This window comes from Rhinatrema bivittatum, chromosome 6 (assembly GCF_901001135.1).
Source record: "Rhinatrema bivittatum chromosome 6, aRhiBiv1.1, whole genome shotgun sequence".
Lineage (NCBI taxonomy): Eukaryota > Metazoa > Chordata > Amphibia > Gymnophiona > Rhinatrematidae > Rhinatrema > Rhinatrema bivittatum.
In genome coordinates, this window is record NC_042620.1 from 32594408 (window position 1) to 32619878 (window position 25471).

The following is a 25471-nucleotide window of genomic DNA, read 5'->3' on the forward strand; positions in this document are numbered from 1 at the left end:
CCACCGGTGGCCTGCCGGGCTTCTTCTTTCTTTGGCCGCTGGCGAAATGGGGGTCCATCGGCAGCCTCCTGGGCCTCTATCTCTTCTCGGTCGCTGGCAACCTTCTGGGTCTCTTCTTCTCAACTGCTGCTCTCCTGGATGTGCACGTAGTTTTTGGTGCAAGGCACAGCTCATTTCAAAGTTGTTGGCGCCTGTGCACCATGGAGCTACACCCATGTACAAACTCAAGTGCACGAAAACCTGCACTTGGCAGTGAAGTGGCTCAATAACAAAATGATAATCAAAAAGTGATCTGTATATGTAGCAGAAGTTCTAAGCTATGAGATTACACAGACTGATACTGTCTGCACAATACAGTAAATAGTACAGTAAAGCTCATGCACTCAGTAGTGAAGTGGTTCAAAAACAATGGCAATCAAAAATAAAAGTGATCTGAATATGTAGCAGAGGTTCTACGCCTTGGGATACCACAACCTGACACCGAATATCAGCATAATACCGGAAAGTGGTACAGTAAAGGTGCACGCGCACGAAAATGTGCATTCAGCAGTTCTAGGGTGTTTTAATATTTTGAGGAAAACCAAAGGGGCAGGGAGCCCAAATTATCAGAAATCGAAGGTTGGTATAAATGATTGTCATGGTCAACCTGCTGTGATAATTTTTACTGATTGTGCAAGCATTTATAGTTTGTGAATGTACAAAAACGTGCACTTGGTTCTAGTGTATTAATACATGGACCTGTGATTTTGAGACTGAATGGAAGGAAATGCAAAGTGTCATGTTCAGAGGAAAGTTTGGGTCATGGTATAGAGCAGTGGGCTATAAACCAGTAGACCAGGGTTCGAGTCCTGCTGTCGCTCCTTGTGACCTTGGGCAAGTCACTTTACCCTCCATTGCCTCAGGTACAAACTTAGATTGTAAGCTCTCTGGGGATAGGGAAATACCTATAGTACCTGAATGTAATCCACTTTGAAGTGCTGAAAAAAGTGTGAAAAGTGGAATATAAATCTAAATAAAATAAATAAATAAAAATGAATGTCTGAACCATACCTCTAAAGTTCTGCTGGAGATTTAGAGTGGGGTGCCTACTACTCTGTTTATAACCTGGTTTTAGTCCCTAGACAGGCCTGATGTTCTTAATCTTTACCTTCCAAGAATTCAGTTTTTATTTTTCAGATTGCAAGACTTTAAACATAGAAAACAGAGAAATGATGGCAGAAAAGGACCAATGGTGCATCCAGTCTGCCCATAGTAATATCTGCTGCGCTGTGCAGGTTGCCCCCATGTATCTATCATTTTCACTTGATGTGCTTTGCTTATGGACTAGGCTGTAGAAGCAGTCAATCTTAGACGCACAGTCTAAATGTATTCCACGCATTAAGAAAGGTAGAAGGAAAGCAAAACTATTATTTATTTTATTTATTTTTATATATACCAGCATTATTTTTTATATACCAGCATTCATGATATAATCACATCATGCTGGTTTACATCTGAACAGGGGTGTATAATAACTTCAAACTTTAACTTAAGTGCAGCGAAAAATAGTTACAAATAACAGGGCATGTTGAACTGGGCGAAGAGAGAAATGAAAGGAAAGAATAATGTCAGTAAGGATGATAGTACATCCCTGAAGCTAGGATGACTGAGCTAGATATAAAGATATGAAGAGAGATTAAGTAGGGTCCGGGAATGCTTTTATTACCATTAAAAGGTGAGGTGAAAGAGGCTATTTTAGCCAAAAAATCATTCTTCAAAATTTGGAAGAAGGATCCAACTGAAGAAAATAGGAAAAAGCATAAGCATTGTCATGTTAAGTGTAAAACATTGATAGGAAAAGCAAAGAGGGAATTTGAAATGAAGTTGGCTGTAGAGGCAAAAACTCATAATAAAAACATTTTTTAATATATCAGAAGGAAGAGAAACCTGTGAGGGAGTTGGTTGGACCGTTACATGACCAAGTGGTTAAAGGGGCTCTTAGGGAAGATAAGGCCATTGCAGAAAGACTAAATGAATTCTTTGCTTCTGTGTTTACTAATGAGGATGTTGAGGAGATGCCAGTTCCGGAGGGTTTTCAAGGATGATGAGTCAGATGAACTGAACCAAATCACTGTGGTCCTGGAAGATGTAGTAGGCCAGATTAACAAACTAAAGAGTAGCAAATCACCTGGAGTGGATTATATGCATCCCAGGGTTCTGAAGGAACTAAAAAATGAAATTTCAGATCTATTAAAATTTGTGACCTATCATTAAAATCATCCATTGTACCTGAAGACTGGAGATTAGCCAATGTAACCCCAATATTTAAAAAGGGCTACAGGGGTGATATGGGAAACTATAGACCAGTGAGCCTGAATTCATTGCAGGGAAAAATAATGGAAACTATTTTAAGATCAAAATCGTAGAGCATATAGAAAGACATGCTTTAATGGAAAACAGTCAACATGATTTACCCAAGGGAAGTCTTGCCTCACAGATCTGCTTCATTTTTTTGAAGGGGTTAATAAACGTGGATAAAGGTGAACCAGTAGATGTAGTGTATTTGGATTTTCAGAAGCTATTTGTCAAAGTCCCTCATGAGAGGCTTCTAAGAAAACTAAAAAGTCATGGGATAGGAGGTGATGTCCTTTCATTGATTACAAACTGGCTAAAAGACAGGAAACAGAGTAGGATTAAATGGTCAATTTTCTCAGTGGAAAAGGGTAAACAGTGCAGTGCCTCAGGGATCTGTACTTGGACCAGTGCTTTCAATGTATTTATAAATGATCTGGAAAGGAATTCGACGAGTGAGATTATCAAATTTGCAGTTGATACAAAAATATTCAGAGTAGTTAAATTACAAGCAGATTGTGATAAATTCTAGGAGGACCTTGCGAGACTGGAAGATTGGGCATCCAAATGTCAGATGAAATTTAATGTAGACAAGTGCAAGGTGTTGCATATAGGGAAAAATAACCCATGCAAAAGTTACACGATGTTAGGTTCCATATTAGGAGCTACCACCCAGGAAAGAGATCTAGGCATCATAGTGGATAATACTTTAAAATAGTCAGCTCAGTGTGCTGCAGCAGTCAGAAAAGCAAATAGAATGTTGGGAATTATTAGAAAGGGAATGGTTAATAAAACGGAAAATGTCATAATGCCTCTATATTGCTCCATGGTGAGACCGCACCTTGAGTACTGTGTACAGTTCTGGTCACTGCATCTCAAAGATATAGTTGTACTGGAGAAAGAACAGAGAAAGGCGACCAAAATGATAAAGGGGATGGAACAGCTTCCTTATGAGGAAAGGCTAAAGTGGTTAGGGCAGTTCAGCTTGGAGAAGAGACGACTGAGGGGGGATATGATAGAGGTCTTTAAAATCATGAGAGGTTAAGAACGGGTAGATTTAAATCAGTTATTTACATTTTTGGATAATAGAAGGACTAGGGGGCACTCCATGAAGTTAGAAAGTAGCAAATTTAAAACTAATCGGAGAAAATTCTTTTTCACTTCACACACAATTAAGCTCTGGAATTTGTTGCCACGCAGTTAGTATAGCTGTGTTTAGAAAAGGTTTGGATAAGTTCTTGGAGGAGAGTCCATTAACTGCTATTAATCAAGTTGAATTAGGGAATAGTCTCTGCTACTATTGGCATCAGTAACATGGAATAGACTTAGTTTTTGGGTACTTGCCAGGTCCTTGTAGCCTGGTTCGGCCTCTGTTGGAAACAGGATGCTGGGCCTGATGGACCCTTGATCTGACCCAGTATGGCAATGTCTTATGTTCTTATGTTATATTCTATGTTTTTTCCAACTGTTTCCAACAGTGGCTAATCCAGGCCACAAGAACCTGGCAAGTACCCAAACATGAAGATAGATCACAAGCTACTATTGCTGTTTATTACCGTAATAGTTTATGGATTTAACCTCTAGGAACTTATTCAAATCTCTTTTAAACCCGGTAACACTAACTGCTGAGACCACATCCCCTGGCAATGAATTCCATCGAGGCTTATTGGTTAAGTAACTGCCGCACCAGCCAGTTGCTCCCATGCATGCTTTCTTTGTTTCCTTGAGGAATTGGCCATAGAAGCAGTCCTGTGCTTTTTTTCCCCTTATGTCCACAGTACAGTATCCCAGACCATGGAAGTTGGGCCTTCTGTTGTCGCCTGAATCCAATTCCTCTTATCTCCCTGCTCTCTAAGCAGGGTGCAATGTTGCAGTTGCATTAAAAGCATCAAAGCATATTAGTTAAGGATAGTAATCTCTGTGACTTCTGCTAAGGGTAGTAACCACCGCACCAGCAAGTTACCCCCTGCAGACTTCTCTCATTTCTGCCCTCTAACCTTTAGAGATCCACAGTGTTTATCCCATGCCCTTTTAAATTCTTTGACTGTTCTCTTCAGCATATGAGACTGGTGATCGCTGGTAAATGTATTTTGGATAAACTGAATACATTGTTGCCTCTGCTTATCTTCCACAAATGAATTTTATCATGCAACAAATGTTTTGGAATGATCTGAATATGAAGCCTGGCATTACCTGGAACACTTTTGCTTTAGTTAATAAATGGTACATTCAGATGTTTAAAATAACTGATTTTTAGTTGAGAAGAAATGTATGAAGGTCTTCAGAACATTTACAGTGGCTATCGAAAGACTACATTTTGTTGTGTGTTGCGTACTGGGTCTTCTATATCCAGGTCTCTGGTACATGTACATTCGTCCCTTTCCAGTTCTCCGGCTTTTCAGGAATGGAATTTGCTTTTATCCAATCTTCCTTAACTGCCCACTGTAGCTGTGCCCTGCTGCCCTGTTTACATCATCCCCAGCAAGGTTATCCAACTCTGGGACAATCCTTGTCTCCTTTCTACCAGTCTAGCCTACTGGTAATGACTCCAAGTGCCCACTGTAAGGGATAACTGGGTTTAATTTGCTACTTTGGCTTGTTTCCTCACAGACCCAGAAGTAACTGCATATTCAGAAACCTCGGTGAAATCACTTCCAGCCCTTAAACAGTACTCCGCAACAAGGATCGCAGTGCCTCCTGCTTTACACGGTAGCCAGGCCCCACTCAGCCTTTCCCACACCATCCACAAGCTATTGTATCTACTCAGAACAGGAGCCAAACCCTTCCACTTCTCACTAGGGCTGGTCCTGCTTTTCTGGCTTCGTACGGTCAGTTTGCCAGCCTCTTTAGTGCGAGACCCATCATTACTCCACCCCAGGCTGCAACTCCTTCTGCAGATTGCTCACTGTCTACTGCCTCTTTTCAGAAGCAGACCAGGTGTAATACCCACCATGTGTTTGAATATCTTCTTTCCTTTCCAGGTGCCTCAGTTAGCTTCATATGCATCCAGACACACCTGTTACTTCCGGTTGTAGTTTGCCCCTCCAACCTCTCTCCGATTCTGCCCTACCTTTGGACACCATTTCCCAGAGAGCACCTGTTCTTCAAGCCATCTCCCTGAGAGACTTTCCGTATTCCTGCTCCTTCCCTTCTGGAACTCCATCCAGATCACCCTCTGCTGCCCTGGTTGATTAATGCTTTCCCCATTTCCAGCAGCTTCTGACTCTGAAACGCCTGGCTTATCATATTGGGTCAGTGCATCAGCCTTGCATGCAGACTTATACATCATACTCCAAGCATTTCAGGGCAAAAATGTTTTATTGGGGGCTAAAGCACATAAATGTATCCAAAACGCACAACTGAAATCCAACAATCAGATAAGTCTCCTTCCCTGAGTCAGTACTTGGTAGAAGTACCTAAGAAGGGCAACTGCAGCTGTGTGTCTGGTGGGCTAGGTCTCCCTGTCCCCAGAGCGCACACCTAGGTTTGCCAATATTAGGCAATTCTAGAGCATTAATGGACAGTAATCTTCAAGTCATGCCACAGATTTTCCATTGAATTAAGGACAGAGCTCTGATTGGGCCACTCCAAGGCATTTATTGTTTTGTTCTGTGTGTTTCGTGTTGTCATGCTGAAAGGTGAACATCCATCCCAATTTTAGCTTTCTTGCAGAGGGTAGGAGGTTGTACTTGAGGACTTTTCTGTACTTTTCTCCATTCATTGTCTGCATTCATTCTGACAAGTGCCTCGTTCTTTCCCAATGAAAAAATCCCTTTAACATGATGCTGCCACCATAATGGTTCAGGGATGGTGTTCTCTGGGTGCTGCACTTTGCTGTGTTTGCACCAAATGTGATGCTTTGCATTTAGGCCAAATAAATAATATTTTAGTTTCTTCAACCACAAAATGTTTTGCCACATGGCTGCAGTATTGATTGTTTCCTTGCATACTTCAAACAGGATATAAGGTGGGCTTATATGATTACTGGCTTCCTTCTTACCATCCTGCCATACAAACCAGATTTGTGCAAATGCATGAGAGATTTGTCACAGGGGCACTTGGACCAGTCTTGACCATGGAAGCCTGTAGCTTTCATCGTTGCCATTGACCTTTTGGTTGACTCCCTGATCCATTGCCTTCTTGTTGGTCATTCAGTTTGGAGGGATGGCCTAATCTAGGTGCCATACCCCTTCCACTTTTTAACATTTTTCTCTTGGCCATGTGCCAAGAGATATTCAAGAATTGCAGAGTCCTTTTATAGCCTTCCCCAAATTTGTGTCTTTATACAGCTGTGGCCCAGAGTTGTTTTTTTTTGGGGGGGGGGGGTTGTGCTTATGGTTGGGTCTTTGCTTGGAATTACACTACCCAGCAGGGAGAAATAACAGGTACCCCTGAATTTATCCTGTCATCATGTGAGTCTGTACAATTTAACACAAATAGGGCCAATTCACTTAGTGTGTGTGCTTTTAAAGATGATTGGTTACCCCAGAGATTTAAGTATTTAAGATTGTTAGAGAAGTACAAGGTGATGGACACTTATCCAAACAAGTTAATCATTTTACATATATAGAAACATAGAAATGACGGCAGAAGAAGACCAAACGGCCCATCCAGTCTGCTCAGCAAGCTTTTGCACTTTTTTTTTCCCCTCTCACATACTTGTCTGTTTCTCTTGGCTCTTAGTAGCTTTTTTTTTTTTTAATTCTATTTCCCTTCCACCCCTGCCATTAATGTAGAGAGCAGTGTTGGACCTGCATCTAAGTGAAATAGCTTAATTAGTTAGGGGTATTAACCACCGCAATAAGCAAGCTACACCCATGCTTATCTGTTTATTCAGACTGTGTAATTCAGTCCTTGTTGATTGTTGCCTGAATATAGATCCACCTTTCTTCATTCCCCCTGCCGTTGAAGCAGAGAGCCATGCTGGCTATGTATTGAAAGTGAAGAATCAGTCTTCCTCCCCTGCCGTTGAAGCAGAGAGCTATGCTAGCTTTGCATTGAAAGTGAAGTATCAGTCTTGCTCCCCTACCGTTGAAGCAGAATTCTAAGGAATTCTGGAATGTATTTTTCACTTGGCAGTTTTGGGGTAGGATATGTGGAACAAACACTGTAGTGTTGGATTTCTTCTTCCAGCTTATAACAAAAGGTGAACGTTTTGAAGGGCCACTGTATGTATCTCCTTATCTAAAGGTCACCAAGTGGTGATGAGCATAATTTTAAAAATAACCAGTAAAAGCATTTCATATAGCAGTCTGAATTAAGATAAGCACAGGCTAACCTGCTTATGAAAAACCTTGCCCAGGAGGTGGCTGGCTTGGCTTATAACTTTACTTTGCATAGGAGGAGACTTTACAGTTGTGGCTCTGCAGCTGAGAAGGTCCTGGTAGTCTAAGGGAATGATGAGAGGATTAATTTAGATTTTGAGTGCTTTGGGGACAGGGAAAATACTGTGCCTGACTGTAATCACCTTGAGCTCCCAATGAAAAAGTGCGAGCTAACTACACATTATATTTATTCTACCCTGGGGACCTGGAAAGTTGGAACTGGGTATGGTCAGTGAGGTTTAGGGCTTTATATTCTGTTGATTGGCAACCAATGCCATTTGCAGAAGGGAAGATAGGACAGCCCACTTTTATATCTGTTAGGAATCCACTCATCGGATTTTGCCATAACTCTGCTCCACAGATATGCGAGGGAGCCCTAAATAAAAGACAAAACAGTAGCCTAGCCTGGAGGAGGTTCTGCTGCTGCTTTCAGGTCTGCGTTTGACAGGAAATGATAGTTTCATTGCTGTAGGGTTTTGTAAGCCTCGGACTCACCTTGAACCTCCTGGTAGAGCTGTTGGTTACATGTGACTCTAGATCGCATACCTTATCATGCATTTGCTGTTGGCATTCCTCAGATCTGCAGCGTGTTAGTGTTTCCAGTCATGCATTTTCCTTGACTCACAACAATAATTGCCTCCTTATCCCCACTGAGACTGAACCAACTGCTTTGTGTCCAGTTGCTTTAGTCCTACTTCATGAGGTAGCAAAGGTCTAGTGTCAACTGTCATATGAAGCAGATGTCTTCCACATTTTCATTTTCTTGCTCTTAAAATGTTTCCCGTGCCATTGATGTATCTTGTTTCTTCCTACTGGTCTTTCGCCTTTTATAAATTTAAAATGTTTTCACTTTTGTTGACTGTAGAGCTGTAGTGCCCTCAAGTGGACAGCAGCAGTATTTGGTGTTTACGTTTTTTTTAAGTTTCCATTCCAGACATGGACTCACTTCCATTGCTTTAGGGCCAGTGAGTGCTTACCGCGTTCTGCTGCCCTTTGGCTGGGTCTCCTGTTGTGGAATTTGGTGGCACTTGGAGTTAGAAGCTATGTTGTAAAGAATCAGGCCTCTTGCCTTTGTGTATAATAAGCCAACTCTTTTTCTTCATAGAATGAGGAGGAAGACTTCAATTGTGTGCTTGCATTTTTCCTTGGGATGGCTGCTTGCTTATACCAGGTAAGCCTTTCATATTAAATCTGTATTACACTTTTCTGAATATTGACATTTGTTTGGGTACAAATACTGAAAGCATTTCTACTGTAAAAGTGTTCTAGGTTAAAATGTGCCCTCAGCACTTGATAGTGCACGGCACTAAAATATTGCTCTGAAAAAAAAAAAAAGTATTTTCCTCAAAAAATGTGATTCTTTGTAGTTTAGACTTTGTTGTGCACCCAACACAATCTCATTCCCTTCTATCAGCTTTCCAGAAGCCCACTGAGCCTGTCAGAGCTTTGTGCTCCTAAAGCTGGGGTCCATGCTTAAAGTTAATTTTCATCTTTGGAGATGCATGGCACTGACGTTTAGTGTTCAGCTCTTGTGGGGGATGAGAACATTTCCAGTAAGCCAGCTCAGAATCTTTCTTTAATATCCACATAGCTGGATTATATTCCATAGTGTCAGGGAATGTTTGTCTATCATTAGATTATTTATATTTTGGAGACATCAGAAGTAGTCACTTGAGTTTGGGGCTTTAACACTTCATCCATTTCAACATGTTCCTATTGTAAAACCACATATGGGGAGTATTATACACAGTAACTATCATGAAGACAAAATAACTTTCCTGGAAGATATCCTAAAGCTGTTTCTGAAAAGAGAGCTACTCTGTCCACGCTTAAAGATTCGGGTGCAGCTCGGCCCTTCCATTATACAATTGACGCGCACTGTACCAGGCTGCATTTTAGCAGCTGCCACACAACAGTGAAAGAGTTCAGCTCATTGTTTCTTGGGCGGTTCCACCAGATGTTTATGAGCTAACATTTTTCGCCCAGTAGTTATTTTAACCTCTTCTTTCTTTTTGCCCAGTGTTACCTGTTGGCTTACTGGACAAGCTGGCGGAACGTCAAATCCTTTCTAACTTTTGGTTTAATCTGCTTGTGTAACATGTACCTGTATGAACTGCGAAATCTTTGGCAGCTCTTCTTCCACGTGACGGTGGGAGCCTTTGTAACGCTGCAGGTACGAATGCGGCGGCCACTGGAGAAGTGCCATGATTACAACGTCTGACGGAAGCGATGGCGCGTGCCTCGGCTCAAAAAAAAACAAAACACTCTCGCTCAGGACCGAAAAGGATTTTTTTTTTTAAACACACTATGCCTGTGGCCATTTGCCAGTTGACAACTAAACATTCTATAATTGAAAAATGACCAGAAAAGAAGGACTTTTGGAATTTATCGATGAAGAAAAATGAAATCGTATGCATGCAGTGAAAAGTAGAGAGGTTCTGCTGACTGGTTCAGAGCATAAAAAGGTCATTGACATGTGCAGGAATATTAAAGGTGTATAGCTGCATATTGGCACATATTATCAAGACCTCTCTTTTGCCTTTGTGAGGCAGTATTATTCTATAGGTAAACAAAAAATAAAAAAAAAAAGGCTGCTGTATTGGAACAAGCTATGTCTGGATGAGCAAGTTATTATGTCTCTGTGTTCAATGTAATTACATTAGAGGGACGAGGAGGAGAAAAGGCAGCTCAAGAGGACAGCATCAAGATTGCGTTTGAGTTTGTCTTGGCTCCTTCCCTGTCTGATATTGCACACTTCTTGGCACCTCCTTTTGCTACATTTTACTCCATTGTATTGGTTACTGACCCTCTCTTCTCTCGTTTAGATTAGAATATGCTCTTCAGAGTGTATAGTGGCCTATCGGAGTGACTGCATGTGCTGCAGAGCTTTGATTCCCGTCTTGCTTATAAGAAACGACATCATGTCACTACAATAGATTATTCATTTTTTGAGGTGAAGCAGGGCACTGACCTACTCTATTCTTCGTGGTCATGGGGTGCTTGCCAGTGTATTTTCTGGAGTCGGCGTTCCTTGTACAGTAAATGTCTCTGAGTTCTTGGGGTGCTTTTCCTCCTTATAGTAACTGCTTCATGGCCTTAAAGAATAGGGTTGCACTCTGCTATACTATTTAATAATAATGTAACATGCTATTGCCTGTTCTGTTAGTGTTGGTTGGACCTGGTTGTTAAAAGGTTGGCATAAAGTGCATTTAAAACCTTTTATAAATTGGGTTGCATTGCAATACATGCAGAAATGAAAATAAAATTAGCACATGACCAGAGAAACCATCTGGCCAAATTATTTTAATATACAGTAGATCAGATGGAGGTCAAATGCAAAGGTGAATTAAACGTACTGGACCTAGATCACTGCTGCTCAACAGTGAGAAGATACATTCAGGTTCTCTAAAACAGCAGCACTGCATGCATGCATTCAGATATAAATGTGCCTGTTTTCTAATTTTTTTTCCCCCTTTTCGTCTAATATCTAGGTGCTCTTTCTAGTTTTTGTCTAAAAGATACTCTGTTTCTTATGTTTATACATTTGGAAATAAAGGGTGTGTATCTCTTATTGTTATTCCCTCTCTCCTCCATGCGACTGCTTGTGAGTACTTCTCATGTTAGTCACACTCACTTGTCTAAACTTGGTGCTGTGAAGGTGGCCTCAGCTCTACCCTCCTTTACTTGGACTGTTAACAATGGGAGATGGTAAATAGGTAGAACTTTAAACAGTTTCAGTACAGCGTGATGACTTCCTAGCAGTGCTCTGCGCTGTTGTGCGAGGATCACAGCTTCCACTACTGATCAGATCAGCCAGGGTTGGGGATGCTGTAGAGTTGGAGTCCTAGTTCTTGCACAATTGTGACACCTATTTGCCATAGACATGTTAATGTAACAGAAATGGCAAGGAGTTATAGAGAGCAGATTACTAAAGTGATAAAGGTTTCCACAGATGATGTATGAGTGGCTGCAGCAGAGATCAGGAATTGCCCATGAGATTCTACCGCATTTTAGCAGTCTGTACTGCATGTATGTTAAGCTGACACTTAAAATCCCTCGTCTCCTGCAATTGTAAGCCTAAATTGTTGCAGTGACTCTTAATAAAATCCCATGCATTTTTTTGGCCTTAACAGTTTTCTTGTACTTCTTTTGGTTTCTGGTTAAGTCTTAACTTGTGGTGCTGCAGTCTTTTTGCTTTTTTTGGAGTTATCAGGGTTCCTCATTTTTGTTTTATTCTTTTTCTCACAGTACAATCTGGATGGTAGTCCTCACATATGGGTGACATCACAGGATGGAGCCCAAACACGGAACACTTTTGTCAAAGTTTCTAGAACTTTGACTGGCACCTAGTGGGCATGCCCAGCAATGCACTGACCCTGCATCCAGCAGGGGTCCCCCTTCAGTCTCTTTTTTTTTCCACGCAGCAGTAGCCACACGGGTTAAGGAGCTCTCTTGAGATTCCTGCAGGAATTTTCCTCATGGAACTTCTTTAAAAATTTTCAAAAAATTCTACTCCATAGATGTCCCCCTATTGATATCTGTAATCCACAATCGAAAGGTAAGGCTTTACTCTCGTTTGCGATAGATTCCCTTCGAGTTTTCCCTTCGGGGCCTACCGGCCATCAACCGCACCATGGCTAAATTTTTGTCGAAGCCATGGCGTCGGGTTTGTCGGTGCCCCAATTGTCCTCTGACAATGTCCATTCCAGACCTGCATAGAGTTTGTGTATTGTGCTTGGGGTCCGACCATGATACCCTAACTTGCACCAAATGTGCCCAAATGACGCTGAAGGGTCGTAAAGCCCATTTAGAGAAGATGGAGTTTCTTTTTCATTCAAAACTCCTGACTCCATCGACCGCTTCAACTTTGTCTGAGCCGGTGCCATCGACCTCTCGCCAGCAACGAGACACCGGTGCTGCCCGACCGGCTTTGACTACTCCTAAGGTGTCAACTTCTTCCTCATCACCTCAGGAGAAAGACTGAGGAGAACATCGTGAAAAGCGTTGACACCGGCATCAGAAGGCTCAGTCTGCCGAACCAAGCAAGCCCTTGGCATCGGCGTCGACAGAGCCACCGACAAAGAAATCTTGTCTGGAGAAGGCCCTATCCTCCTCTGTGACTGGGTCACCGAGGCGTTCCCCACCTTCATCAGTGCAGGGAGCTGCGACTCCACTTTCACCGATGGACCCTTCGGCTACGCCAGTGCTGCCTCCCACGCCCCAGGCTTCTGCGAGGAATTGGATTGGATGATCCAAAGGCCATTAGTAAAGCACTGCAGGGCTTCCAGCCTCCATTGACGCCGATACCGGTGCCTGAGCTGGTCACCGATCTGATTCCCATGGCGCTCGCACCGCTACTGGGTAGACTGAATTCGCTGCTAGGTGCCCTTCCACCGCTGGAACCGAGAACACCGATATGTCCTCTTCCTTTGATGCCGATACCGGTATCATCAGAAGACAAAGAAACAGATACCCATACTGCTGTCTGGGATTCTGCCACGACTCATCCATCGATGTCGCCGGTTCCATCGGTGCCTTCATCGATGCTGTCTGTGCCACCTCCTATGCCATCGATGCCTAGGCCTGGCCCTTCGGGATGAACACCATTTCTCCCCTCTGAAGATCCTCAGGGAGCTGATGATCAACCTTATGATCCTTGGACTGATGATTCTTCCCAGGATACAGATGATCTGCCTTCAGAGCCCTCTCCGCCTGAAGAGAGGAGGCGTTCTCCTCCAGAGGATCTGTCCTTTATTAACTTCATTAAAGAAATGTCTGAGACGATTCCATTTTAGCTTCAGACAGAAGAAGATTCAAGGCACAAGATGCTGTGAAAGTACTCCAGTTTCTTGATGCTCCTAAGGAAATCATGTCAATTCCTATTCATGAAATCCTCATTGATCTGCTAAAATGAAATTGGGAGCACCCAGGTTCAGTACCACCTGTCAACCGTAAGACAGATGCCACCTATCTTGTGCAGTCAGCTCCTGGGTTTCAAAGATCACAACTGGATCATCACTCTGTGGTGGTAGAATCAGCCCAGAAAAAGGCATGACATTCCAAACCTCATTTCTCCATACCTCCAGGAAAGGAACAGAAATCCCTAGATGCTTTCGGCAGACGGATCTTTCATGGCTCAATGCTTATATCTCGCATTGCTTCTTACCAGTTATACATGACCCAGTATAACAGGAACCTTTTTAAGAAGATACAGGATTTCTCTGAATCTTTACCTGACCAATTCCAGGATGAGCTTAATGCTGTAGCTCAGAAAGGCCTGGATGCGGGCAAGCATGAGGTCCGCGCTGCGTATGACATATTTGACACTGCCTCTAGGGTGTCCGCAGCAGGCATTAGTGCAAGAAGGTGAGCCTGGTTGAAATCCTTCGACCTCAGACCAGAAGTACAGGACACGTTGGTGGATCTGCCTTGTGCTGGGGATAATCTCTTCGGAGACAAAATCCAGGAGACTGTGGAACAGCTAAAGGACCACCATGAAACGCTGCGTCAACTTTCTTCAGTGCCTGCTGATTTCTCGTCCATCTACAAGAGGACATTCAGGCGAGACTCTAAACAACCGGCCTACAAACCAAGAAGGTATTATCCTCCGGCTTCCCGAGGTTGCCCTTCCAAGCCTTATCAAAAAGGTCAGTCCAGGCAGTCACGACCTCAGAAGACCCAACCTGCTCCTCAGCCAGTACCAGTGTCGGGGTTTTGACTCCTCCATGGAGAGCTTCTGCCAACCTCTTCCATCTGTACCAGTCAGCGGTCGATTGTGCCTCTTCACCAACATTTGGCACATAGTCACCACCGATCAGTGGGTACTTGCGGTAGTCACTCAGGGTTACCACCTCAACTTCCTGACTGTACAGGCAGACTCCCCACCTCGGCTGATGTGGGGATCGTCCGACCACTCGTTCTTTCTGGAACAGGAGGTTTTAACCCTCCTCCAGTCCCGGCCAATAGAACCAGTACCCCTCTCCCAACAGGGGCAGGGGTTCTATTCCTGGTATTTCCTCATCCCAAAAACGTCAGGTGGCATTTGTCCAATTCTGGACCTTTGCGCCCTAAACAAGTATCTACAAAAAAAAGTTCAAGATGGTAACCTTGGGTTCTCTACTTCCTCTTCTACAAAAAGGAGATTGGCTATGCTCTCTAGATCTCCAGGATGCGTACACACACATCTCAATTATTCCATCTCATCGCAAATTCCTGCGATTCTTGGTTGGCCCTCATCACTTCTAGTACCGTGTACTGTCATTCGTCCTAGCATCTGCTCCATGAGTATTCACCAAGTGCCTCGTGGTAGTCACAGCCTTCCTGAGGAGTCGGGTGTCCATGTCTACCCTTATCTCGACAATTGGTTGATAAGGGCTCAGACTCAGCAAGCCGCATTGGCATCCTTGCATCTCACTTTCCATACCCTGATCTCCCTAGGGTTTCTAATAAACTATCCCAAATCCAAGATAGGATTTGGGATGGAACTATCTTTTATAGGGTTTGGGATAGAACTATATTTTATAGGGGCCAACCTAACCACTATACTGGCAAAAGCCTTCCTCCCTCAGGATCGGGCTTTCACCCTGGCCTCTCTGGCGCATCATTTACAAACTCGAGTATCCTCAACTGCTCGTCACTTCCTCATACTGCTGAGTCACATGGCGTCCTCGGTGCATCTCACTTCGATGGCCCGCCTAGCCATGAGACTCATGCAGTGGACCCTAAAATCCCAGTGGGTTCAAGCTTGTCAGCCAATGTCCAGCACTGTTCACGTTACCACACAGCTCCAACTATCGTTGGCCTGGTGGATACAACACTCCAGTCTAACTCAAGGCCTTCCATTTCAGGCTACAGAACCTCAAATTACCTTGACAACAGATGCCTCCATCCTAGGGTGGGGTGCTCTTGTCAGACTCAGGGAACCTGGTCTCTAGAGGAAGCCAAACACCAGACAAATTTCCTGGAGCTTCGGGCGATCAGATATGCCCTCAGGGTTTTTCAGGATTGCCTTTCAGACAAGCCCATCCTAATTCAAACAGTCCAATCAGGTAGCGATGTGGTACATCAATAAGCAAGGGGGAACGGGCTCCTACCTCCTGTGTCAGGAAACTGTACAGATGGGCATGGGCCCTTTCCCACTCGATGTACCTCACAGCCACCCACTTGCCAGGCGTGGATAACCCCACAGTAGCGGACACGATATTCCATCGTTGGGGTTACCCGCACATAGACCTATTTGCGTCAGTTCACAATTGCAAAGTAGAAAACTTCTGCTCTCTAACTTGCAGACGCCACTCGCAACCGAGGGACGCTTTCGCCCTTTCGTGGGCCAGCGGTCTCCTCTATGCATACCCTCCACTTCCATTCATATCGAAGACTCTCGTGAAGTTACGGAGGGACAAGGGCATAATGATTCTGATAGCCCCTTACTGGCCACGCCAGGTGTGGTTTCCAATCCTCCAGGACTTATCAGTATGTCGCCACATTCCTCTGGGGAAGGATCCGCTTCTGATAACTCAGAACAACGGATGCCTGCGCCACTCCAACCTCCAGGCCCTATCTCTGACTGCCTGGATGTTGAAAGGTTAATACTCCAACCTCTTAACCTTTCAGAGTCTGTGTCCAGAGTCCTGGTAGCTTCACGAAAGCTTTCCACGCAAAGGTCTTATCGTTCTGTATGGAAGAGGTTTAAAGTCTGGTGCACGTCCATGTCCTTAGACCCCTTCACTTGTTCCTCGGCAAAGTTTCTGGACTATCTCTGGCACCTGTCGGAGTCAGGCCTGAAAACTTCCTCCATCAGGGTGTATGTCAGTGCGGTAGCTGCGTTTCATAAGGGCGTGGGGGATGTTCCTATTTCAACACAACCCTTAGTAACATGCTTTATCAGAAGTTTGCTCCACTTAAAACCTCCACTGTGCCCTCTGGCCCTTGCTTGGGACCTTAACGTGGTTTTGGGGCGGCTCATGAAACCTCCGTTTGAGCCTCTCCACTCCTGTGATCTCCGTAATCTCACATGGAAAGTAGTTTTCCTTCTTGCTATCACGTCCGCTCGCAGAGTTAGTGAATTGCAGGCATTAGTTACCTACCCGCCTTACACTAAAATTCTGCATGATAGGGTAGTGCTCTGCACTCACCCTAAATTTTTACCAAAGGTAGTGTTGGAATTTCATATTAATCAATCCATTATCCTACCTACCTTTTTTCCCAGGCCCCATTCAAACCCAGGAGAACAGGCTCTGCATTCCTTGGACTGCAAACGTGCCCTAGCCTTCTATAGAGACTGCACGTCGGCCCACAGGAAATCCACTCAATTGTTTTTCTTTCGATACCATCAAATTGGGAAATCCTGTGGGAAAGCAGACCCCCTCTCCTCATGGTTAGCGGACTGCATTTCCTTTTGCTACCAGCAAGCAGGCATTCCGCTACAAGACCATGTAAAAGCTCACTTGGTCAGGGCCATGGTTACATCAGTAGTGCACCTCCGTTTGGTGCCGCTTGCTGATATTTGTAAGGCTGCCACCTGGAGTTCTCTCCATACCTTCACAGCCCATTATTGCTTAGTTAAGGCTGGCAGACAGGATTCCATCTTTGGCCAGTCTATCCTATGCAACTTGTTTTCAGTTTAACTTCCCAACATCCTTCCACCGACCCCTGTTGTTGTCCCTGTTGCACGTCTTTGGGTACATTTGGTGCATACTCAGACATCCTCAGCTCAGTACTCACCCATATGTGAGGACTACCATCCTTTTTGTCCTGTGAGAAAGCAGAGTTGCTTACCTGTAACAGGTGTTCTCACAGGACAGCAGGATGTTAGTCCTCACGAAACCCGCCCACCACCCCGTGAAGTTGGGTTCGTTTACGTTTTCTTATTTTGTTTTCGCATGTACTTTTTTTACTATAAGACTAGACTGAAGGGGGACCCCTGCTGGATGCAGGGTCAGTGCATTGCTGGGCATGCCCAGTAGGTGCCAGTCAAAGTTCTAGAAACTTTGACAAAAGTGTTCCGTGATTGGGCTCCATCCTGTGAGCTCACCCATATGTGAGGACTAACATCCTGCTGTCCTGTGAGAACACCTGTTACAGGTAAGCAACTCTGCTTTACATGTGTTCTGTTTCCACTACGTCCCTCCCCTTTACTGCCTCTCTCTAGCCTCATAATCTCTTTACCCAGCCTGGGATGGTGGTGTGGCAGCAGCACTTCCTCCAGGCCCCTGCTGCAGCAGTAGTGTCTTTCTGCTGCCATGTGCTTAGACTGGCGGGGATAGCTCCTAACAGCCTCAGGATGTCATTGAGTGCTAGACCTCAAATCCTATACAAGCTGGTGCTTGGGATTTTTCTAAGGTAGCTGGAGTTCATCTAACCGAGCTGGGGAGATGGCCGTTTAGGTTCAGTGTTGGACTTCTTAGTTTGTAGGCAGATGGGCTCACCAGTGGTGAGTGGTGGTAGCACTATGTAGTACTGCAGGTTGCTTGGAGCTTTTGCATTGATATTTCATAGAATCTAGTACATCTGCTGTAGAAGACCAGAATTACTCTTTCACTTCATGGCTTTCTTACCCTACCATAGTGGAATTTACATCACCTCTCACTGCTTTATGTTTCACATGAGAGCAGAAGAGGAACTTTGTTTCTTGGTATCGCCTAACATTGTGAAATGTCAATGACTATCCCAAAAAATGTTTCTAAAAATAACTCTCTGGAATATGGGACCAGAGCCTTGTTCCTCTCCATGAATGTAGTACACAACAAAATGATGTGGAATACGGGGCTGATTCAGTGGTCTAGTTGGCTGAATGTCCCCAATATTAAAAAACAAACAAACATTCTCAAGACCAAATTTCATAGAATGGTGCATGGATTGCGTTTGCCTGTTATCCATATTGCTTCAAACAAGCTTGGAGTTTACATGAATTTCCATGATGTTTGAATGTTTTGGAGGGTGGTGATAGTCATGAAACAAAGTTCAGGAACAGCTATTTGTGATGCAAAGAGATACAAATTCTCCATAAAAATGAAGTGAATATGAGTGAGAAATTGCAACACAATGTACTAAAAATGGCTAGATTCCAGTGATTTGATTGCTAATAACGTCACTCTTGATGATTTATAACCCACTCAAGTTCTTCCCTGCTGGCTTTCAGCTACTTTCCCAGGAATTAATTTCAGCCCACAAATTCTACTGTGTTCCTGTTCATGGTTTTAAAATCTTTCAATTGAATATCCAAAAAATGTTGTGTAAATTACATTTATTTCTAAATTAAGTAGGCCTTCTCGTGCGCAGATAGATCTGGAGTTCTGCATTATGTTTAGAAGCATTTGTTGCCTATCCTGCTCCAGGTGCAGGGGCAGTGGACCAGCATCCTGTTCTTTTGGGAGTCTATAATGTAGGATCATTATGGTTTTCTTTTTAAGGTCTCTTCATATGCAGAAAACGTCTGGGGTGCTGTATTCATTTTCACATTTTTATTGTGCCTATTGAAATATTGAGGGTGGTTTAACTGCAAAATATGAAATGGAAAGCTTAAATTTAGCATAGTTGTGATATTTCGTTTCTTCATACATGTAAAAGACAGGGTAACTAATATGTTGCCTACTCAAATATGTATTGGATTGAGGTACAGGAACAACTGCAGGTTTCTACAATCACTTTTTGTATGATTTTTTTTCCCTGTCTTTTATGGCCTTTTGCCATTTTATTTGGGAGACTATAAACAGAATTGTCTTACGGAATCAGGTTGCTATAACTTCTGATCAACATTTCCCCCAAAAACAGTCTTTGAATTTTTAAGGCATCAGTCATTTGTGACTGTTGCTGTGTTCAGTAATTTTGAAATTTCTCATTCTTGCATGTCAGAAGGAATTTTCTTTGCTTCCTGTTGAAACAAACCTGATTTGAGGGTAATATACCTTTATTTATACTCTGCTTTTTTGGCACATCAACGTGGATTACGTTCAGGTAGTGTAGGCATTTCCCTATCCCCAGAGCGCTTACAATCTAAGAGGTGAATTTTAAAAGTGTTATTTGCACAAAAAGGTCCATGTACGCAACTATGTGGTATGGGCGTTCTGGGGTGGGACCACATGTACATACATCTGTATTTTTAAATCAGGCGGCAGCGCACGGCGGCTTGTTAGCCGCCTATATTTACTGGTGCTCCTGAAGAGGAGTAAGTCTGCAGCAATCACATTTTTAGGTCTAATATGACAGGGTGAGGGGTCCAGCTCATCTAGGGGGAGTGCAGGATGAAGATCCCAAGGGGGTCTGAATGACATCGTGCTTGACTGGGCAAACTGGGAATATCTTTTCTCCTAGGACAGCAGGATGTTATTCATTACACATGGGTGACATCATCAGATGTCACCCATGTGTACCATCTGATGATATCTTCCTGCCCAGTGTATCCAATGCTCTGTGTGCTCGACCCCGAGGAATGGAGGCATGGATACGGAAACGCTTGGTCTTCTTGAGGGTGGACTCCACCACAAATGACTGGTGTGGGAGCTAGCGCCTCTCAAAACCCAAGGCCTGCTGTACCAGGTAGACAGTATCAGCCTTCCTAGTTACTGGAGGCACAGACATGGGGTGTTCCCAAATTGTAAGGAGTAGCTCCTTGAAGATGTCATGCATGGGATCAGCTATCACTTCTTTAGGGGCATCAACAAACTGGAGAACTTCCAGCATCTTATGCCTGGCATCCTCTTCCATCAGAAGTTGAAAGGGAATGGTTTCTGCCATGGCCAGGACAAACCTCACATAGATCAAGTCCTCAGGTGGGGACTGGCTCCACTCCTCCGGAGAAGATAGGTCAGAGGGAAGATCCCCCGACTTATCGGGGAACTCAGAGGAATCATTCCCTGCACGGGTCATGTGGGACATCTTCTTCACTGAGATCACCCGGAGACACCAGTGGAAGGCCCCTGCCCAGGCCTCTCAGTTTAGGCACTGAGGGTACCAAAGCCCCCAAAGGACCCAGAACAGGACCGAGGAATGCTGGTCAAGGAATCAAGGGCCTTCCTCCTCTGAGGAATCCACAATGGGAATTGAACCAGACAGAGGAGGTAACTGTGGCCGCTAGGGATCGATGGACCCAGCAGCTGAGTGGGGAGGATGCCAAGGACGACATCGAGGCGCTCTAGCAGTGGTACCAACATTGAGGGTGCAGGCTCTGGTACTGGTGGAAGCACGGATGGGGCCGGCAGCTTGATGCCCTGAAGGGCTGTGACCACCAGCAATTGCACCCTACGATCCAACTCCTCTTGGAAGTCCGCTGAGGACAGAACAGATGAAGGAGGAGGAGGCATCACCAGAACCCCTCAGAGCCCTGAGGGAGATCTGTGCCAGCACCAGCATCAGTGGGGAACACCTGGGATTCCCAGGTTTGAAGGAGGACAGTGTCTCCTCTCTGCAGGGTCGCTTTGGGGAGCATCACAGCTGTCACTGGTGCCAACACGAGCCTGATGCCACTATGCTTCCATGATTTCCCCTGATGCTCGGCCTGGTCTTTCCCCAGTGCCGAGGAGGATGGAGATGATCCAGACTTCCTGGAGCATGAAGACACCAATGATGGACGATCTCCAGCCCCTCTCTTCAGAGGGCGACCTGGTGGGGGAGTGGACAGCAAAGGATGTGTGTCCATCGGTGCCCCACGGCGGCCTCTCAGAGTCAGTGCCCCCAAAGCCGGAGCTGAAGGTTACGATAAGCTCTGGAATTTGTTGCCAGAGGATATGGTTAGTGCAGTTAGTGTAGCTGGGTTCAAAAAAGGTTTGGATAGGTTCTTGGAGGAGAAGTCCATTAACTGTTATTAATCAAGTTGACTTAGGGAATAGCCACTGCTATTAATTGCAGCAGTAGAATGGGATCTTTTTAGTGTTTGAGTAATTACCAGGTTCTTATGGCCTGGTTTGGCCTCTGTTGGAAACAGGATGCTGGGCTTGATGGACCCTTGGTCTGACCCAGCATGGCAATTTCTTATGTTCTCCATCTTATTTAAATGGGTGCAATGGGCTTTAGGAGTCATCCAGTCACAAAAACAACACTCCCTGACATGCGATGCCCCCAGGCAGAGGACACAAATCTCATGCAGGTCCACGAGGGACATGGTCGCGGACACTGAGGGCATCGACAAAACCCTGACACCATTGCAAAAAAGAGTCAGCAAGCAGTCTGTGCCCAATGGCCACTGAAGCAAGACACCAACGGGAATCAACCAAAAAGAAGGGAGAAAAGAGGGACCCCGGCACAAGCAAAGTTTGAACTGACCAGGAATTATTGGAAAAATACTGAAAAAAAGAGAAGAGCTCCACAAACGCGAGACGATAGCTTCATGGAAAAGAAAAGACTGAAGAAGGATCCCACATGGATGCGTGGATAGTGGTATGCTGGGCATGCTCAGTGTAACTATTGATTGGGTTATTTTTCCCTATAATGCAACACCTTGCACTTGTCCACATTAAATTTCATCTGCCATTTGGGTGCCCAATCTTCCAGTCTCTCAAGGACCTCCTGCAATGCAGCATTTCTATCAACTCCACAGGGAGGCTGTTGCACTACTCTGTCTAGAAACTCTGACATATGTTTTCTATGCCCAGTAGGTGCCAGTCAAAGTTCTAGAAACTTTGACAAAAGTGTTCCGTGATTGGGCTCCATCCTGTGATGTCACCCATATGTGAGGATTAACATCCTGCAGTCCTGTGAGAACACCTGTTACAGGTAAGCAACTCTGCTTTACGTGTGTTCTGTTTCCACTACGTCCCTCCCTTTACTGCCTCTCTCTAGCCTCATAATCTCTTTACCCAGCCTGGGATGGTGGTGGTGGTGGCAGCAGCACTTCCTCCAGGCCCCTGCTGCAGCAGTAGTGTCTTTCTGCTGCCATGTGCTTAGACTGGTGGGGATAGCTCCTAACAGGCTCAGGATGTCATTGAGTGCTAGACCTCAAATTCTATACAAGCTGGTGCTTGGGATTTTTCTAAGGTAGCTGGAGTTCATCTAATTGAGCTGGGGAGATGGCAGTTTAAGCTCAGTGTTGGACTCATTAGTTTGGTCACCTGTATTGTTTCCTACCAGTTGTATATGACGCAGTACACTCAGAATCTCTGGAAACAGGTCCAGAAGTTGCCAGAGCATCTGCTCCAGCAGCAACAGGATGCTTTTATGGCTCTTGTCCAGTAAGGCTTAGAATCTGGCAAGCATGAAGTACGCTCCACCTATGTCATGTTCAAAACATCTGCTAGGGTGGCAGTAGTGGGCATTGGTGCTTGCAGGATGTCCTGGCTCCGTGCCTTGGATCTCTGGCCGGAGGTCCGGGAGAAGCTTGCAGACCTCCCATGCACTGGTGAGAAACTTTATGGTGATAAGGTCAGAAATGCTGTGGCTCAGTTGAAGGATCACCATGAGACCCTCCAGCATCTGTCAGCCAGTACATCAGACCCACCGTCCTCTGTCAGGAAGTCCTTGTGGCAGGGCTCGCAGAGGTCTGTTTACCATCAGAGGAAATATTATTCTCTGCCCTCTCATGCCTGTGCTCAATGTGTGGACTCTAGGGGCTGCCCCAGGCAGCAGACCCCCAGACCTCAGCTGGTGCCCCAGCCAAGCCCCACTACGGGGTTTTGACTGGCTGCAGGGGCGCATGAGCCAATCTGTAGTACCCGCGACACTAGGCCCTCCAGCTACATTATTTCATGGAGTGCTGGCTCATGTCACCTCTGACCGGTGGGTCCTGTCCATTGTTCTTCGAGGGTATCGACTCAATTTTATGGGTGTTCCTGGGGACATTCCCCCATGCCCCTCTTGGGGGTCAGTCCTCCCATCAGGAACTACTCTTGACGAAACTCTGCCCTTGTAACTGCTAGAGCAGTCGAGCCTGTCCCATTGTGGCTATAAGGGAGCGGGTTCTATTCTCGATGTTTTCTGATTCCAAAGAGAACAGAGGGCTTCCGCCCTATTCGGGACCTGATAGCTTTGAACCAGTTTCTAAAAAGAGAAAAGTTCAGAATGATCTCTCTGGGTACCCTGGTCCTTTTCCTGCAAAGGGGGGGGGGGGGGGGACTGACTTTGCTTCCTTGTTCACAAGGACGTATATGCCCACGTCAATCTTCCCCAGCCACAGGAAGTATCTTTGGTTTGTCATGGGTGAGAGGCATTTCCAAAACAAGGTGTTGCCTTTCTGCCTTGCCTTGACCCCCCTGTGTCTTCACCAAATGCCTGGCGGTGGTGGAAGCACACCTCCATCCATCTAGGGGTGCAGGTGTTCCCCTACTTGGATGACTGGCTGGTCAAGAGCGCCACCCCAGAGGGGGCACTTCACTCTCTGCATTTGCCCATTCGGGTGTTTGGAGTCCCTCAGGTTTGTCATCAACTACCCAAAGTCCACTATGACCCCGTTGTCGCAGTTGAACTTCAATGGCGCCCGGCTGCACACGACACAGTCCAGAGCCTATCTGCCCCGCAATCGGGTGCTTGCAGTGGTATCCCTTATGGGTCAGATCTCTGCTCGCCTCATATTCCACCTCCTAGGTCACAGGGTGGCCACTGTCCATGTTACACTCTTGGCCTGCTTGCATAGACGCAGGGTGCAGTGGCCCCTGTAGTCCCAGGCCACCCAGGACCTCCACATGTGCATTCGTGCCACTCCGGGCCTCCTTGTCTTGATGGGAGAGCCTGCCCAATTTGGAGTGGGGGATTCCTTTTCACTCTCCTCCTTTCCAGATTGTGCTCACCATGGATGCATCGACCCTGGGATGGGGTGCCCAGACAGAGGTCCATATGAAGGGCCTCCACACCCAGGGCACTGTTCAGCAATCTTGGTGCCAGATCACCTTCCTGGAGGTTCGACCAATCCGGTATGCGGTCTGGGTGTTCCCGGATCGCTTATCTAACAAGGTAAGCAACTCCGCTTTCCATGAGCATGTTTTAAAATCAGCTTACTTACCTGTGTTAAAAGCAGGAAGATACATGATAAATAATAAAAATTTTTTTAAAGTTTTTGAAAAATATAAAAATCATAAAGAGAGGTTTTTTAGATCTATGATTGCAATTACTGGTAAAGAATCTAACGATAGCCTTCAGTTGTCACCAGTGCTGAGGTCTTTTCCTCTCCAATATATTGGATATTTATAAGAGGATATATTGTGTTAAATAACAGCAACACAATAACACCACCAGCTAGTTCTTTTTGGTTGTACGTGAATAGTGGTGTTTCCCTTTAATTAGCGTTGTTAAAATTAGGAGCCTACATCCACATGGTAGGTATATTTTAGATCATCCATGCGCATTTACGTGCATGATTTAAAATTCCACTCCATGTCCACTTGTGCGCGCATGTGCTTGTTTTAAAATTACCGTCTGTCTGTACCTAAGCCAATAGCGGTTAAAGTCTTGCCTAATATCACAAAGAGTGATGGTTGGATTTGAGCTAGGGATCGCAGCTTGCCACTCTAACCACTAAGCTACGCATCCACTCTACCTTACCTCTGCCATTACAGTCTGTCTTTTCAGATGTAGCTCAGATTAATAAAATAAAGTAGTCCTTAACGTTTCCTTCTACAAAGTGAATTGTGATTGTAGGGTATTTTAACTATAGAAAATTGCAATATTTTTCAACAAAATGAACCTTCTACCGTGTAACCTCCACAATCTATCGAAAACTCAGGGTGACTGCAAGAGGATGCACTTACCCGTTCAGCTGCGAATGAAGAAATATGCAGCCATATCTAGCAAAGGTCTTGGAAGAGGAAAGAGACCTCCCTTGTTTTTACAACAGCTGTGATTTGGTTTAAAAAAAACAAACCCCTGGTAATCCTGTACCTGTTCAATGGCTA

At 44.9% G+C, this 25471-nt stretch overlaps 1 protein-coding gene across 2 annotated transcripts in view; it reads left to right on the forward strand.

The window, feature by feature from the left end:
* The window catches only part of SEC22A (SEC22 homolog A, vesicle trafficking protein), a 100093-nt gene extending 88308 nt beyond the window's left edge, over positions 1-11785 (forward strand). Inside the window, exons 8-9 of one of the 2 annotated variants that reach the window (XR_003857318.1) lie at positions 8761-8826; positions 9676-9736. Coding sequence is in view for 1 of the 2 variants with exons in the window: in XM_029605223.1 (XP_029461083.1) it covers positions 8761-8826; positions 9676-9876 (267 nt within the window). In the remaining variant the exon portion in view is untranslated. Of the gene's footprint in view, positions 1-8760; positions 8827-9675 lie in introns of both variants that reach the window. The other variant, XM_029605223.1, reaches the window with a different exon arrangement.
* The last annotated feature ends 13686 nt before the right edge of the window (positions 11786-25471 follow it).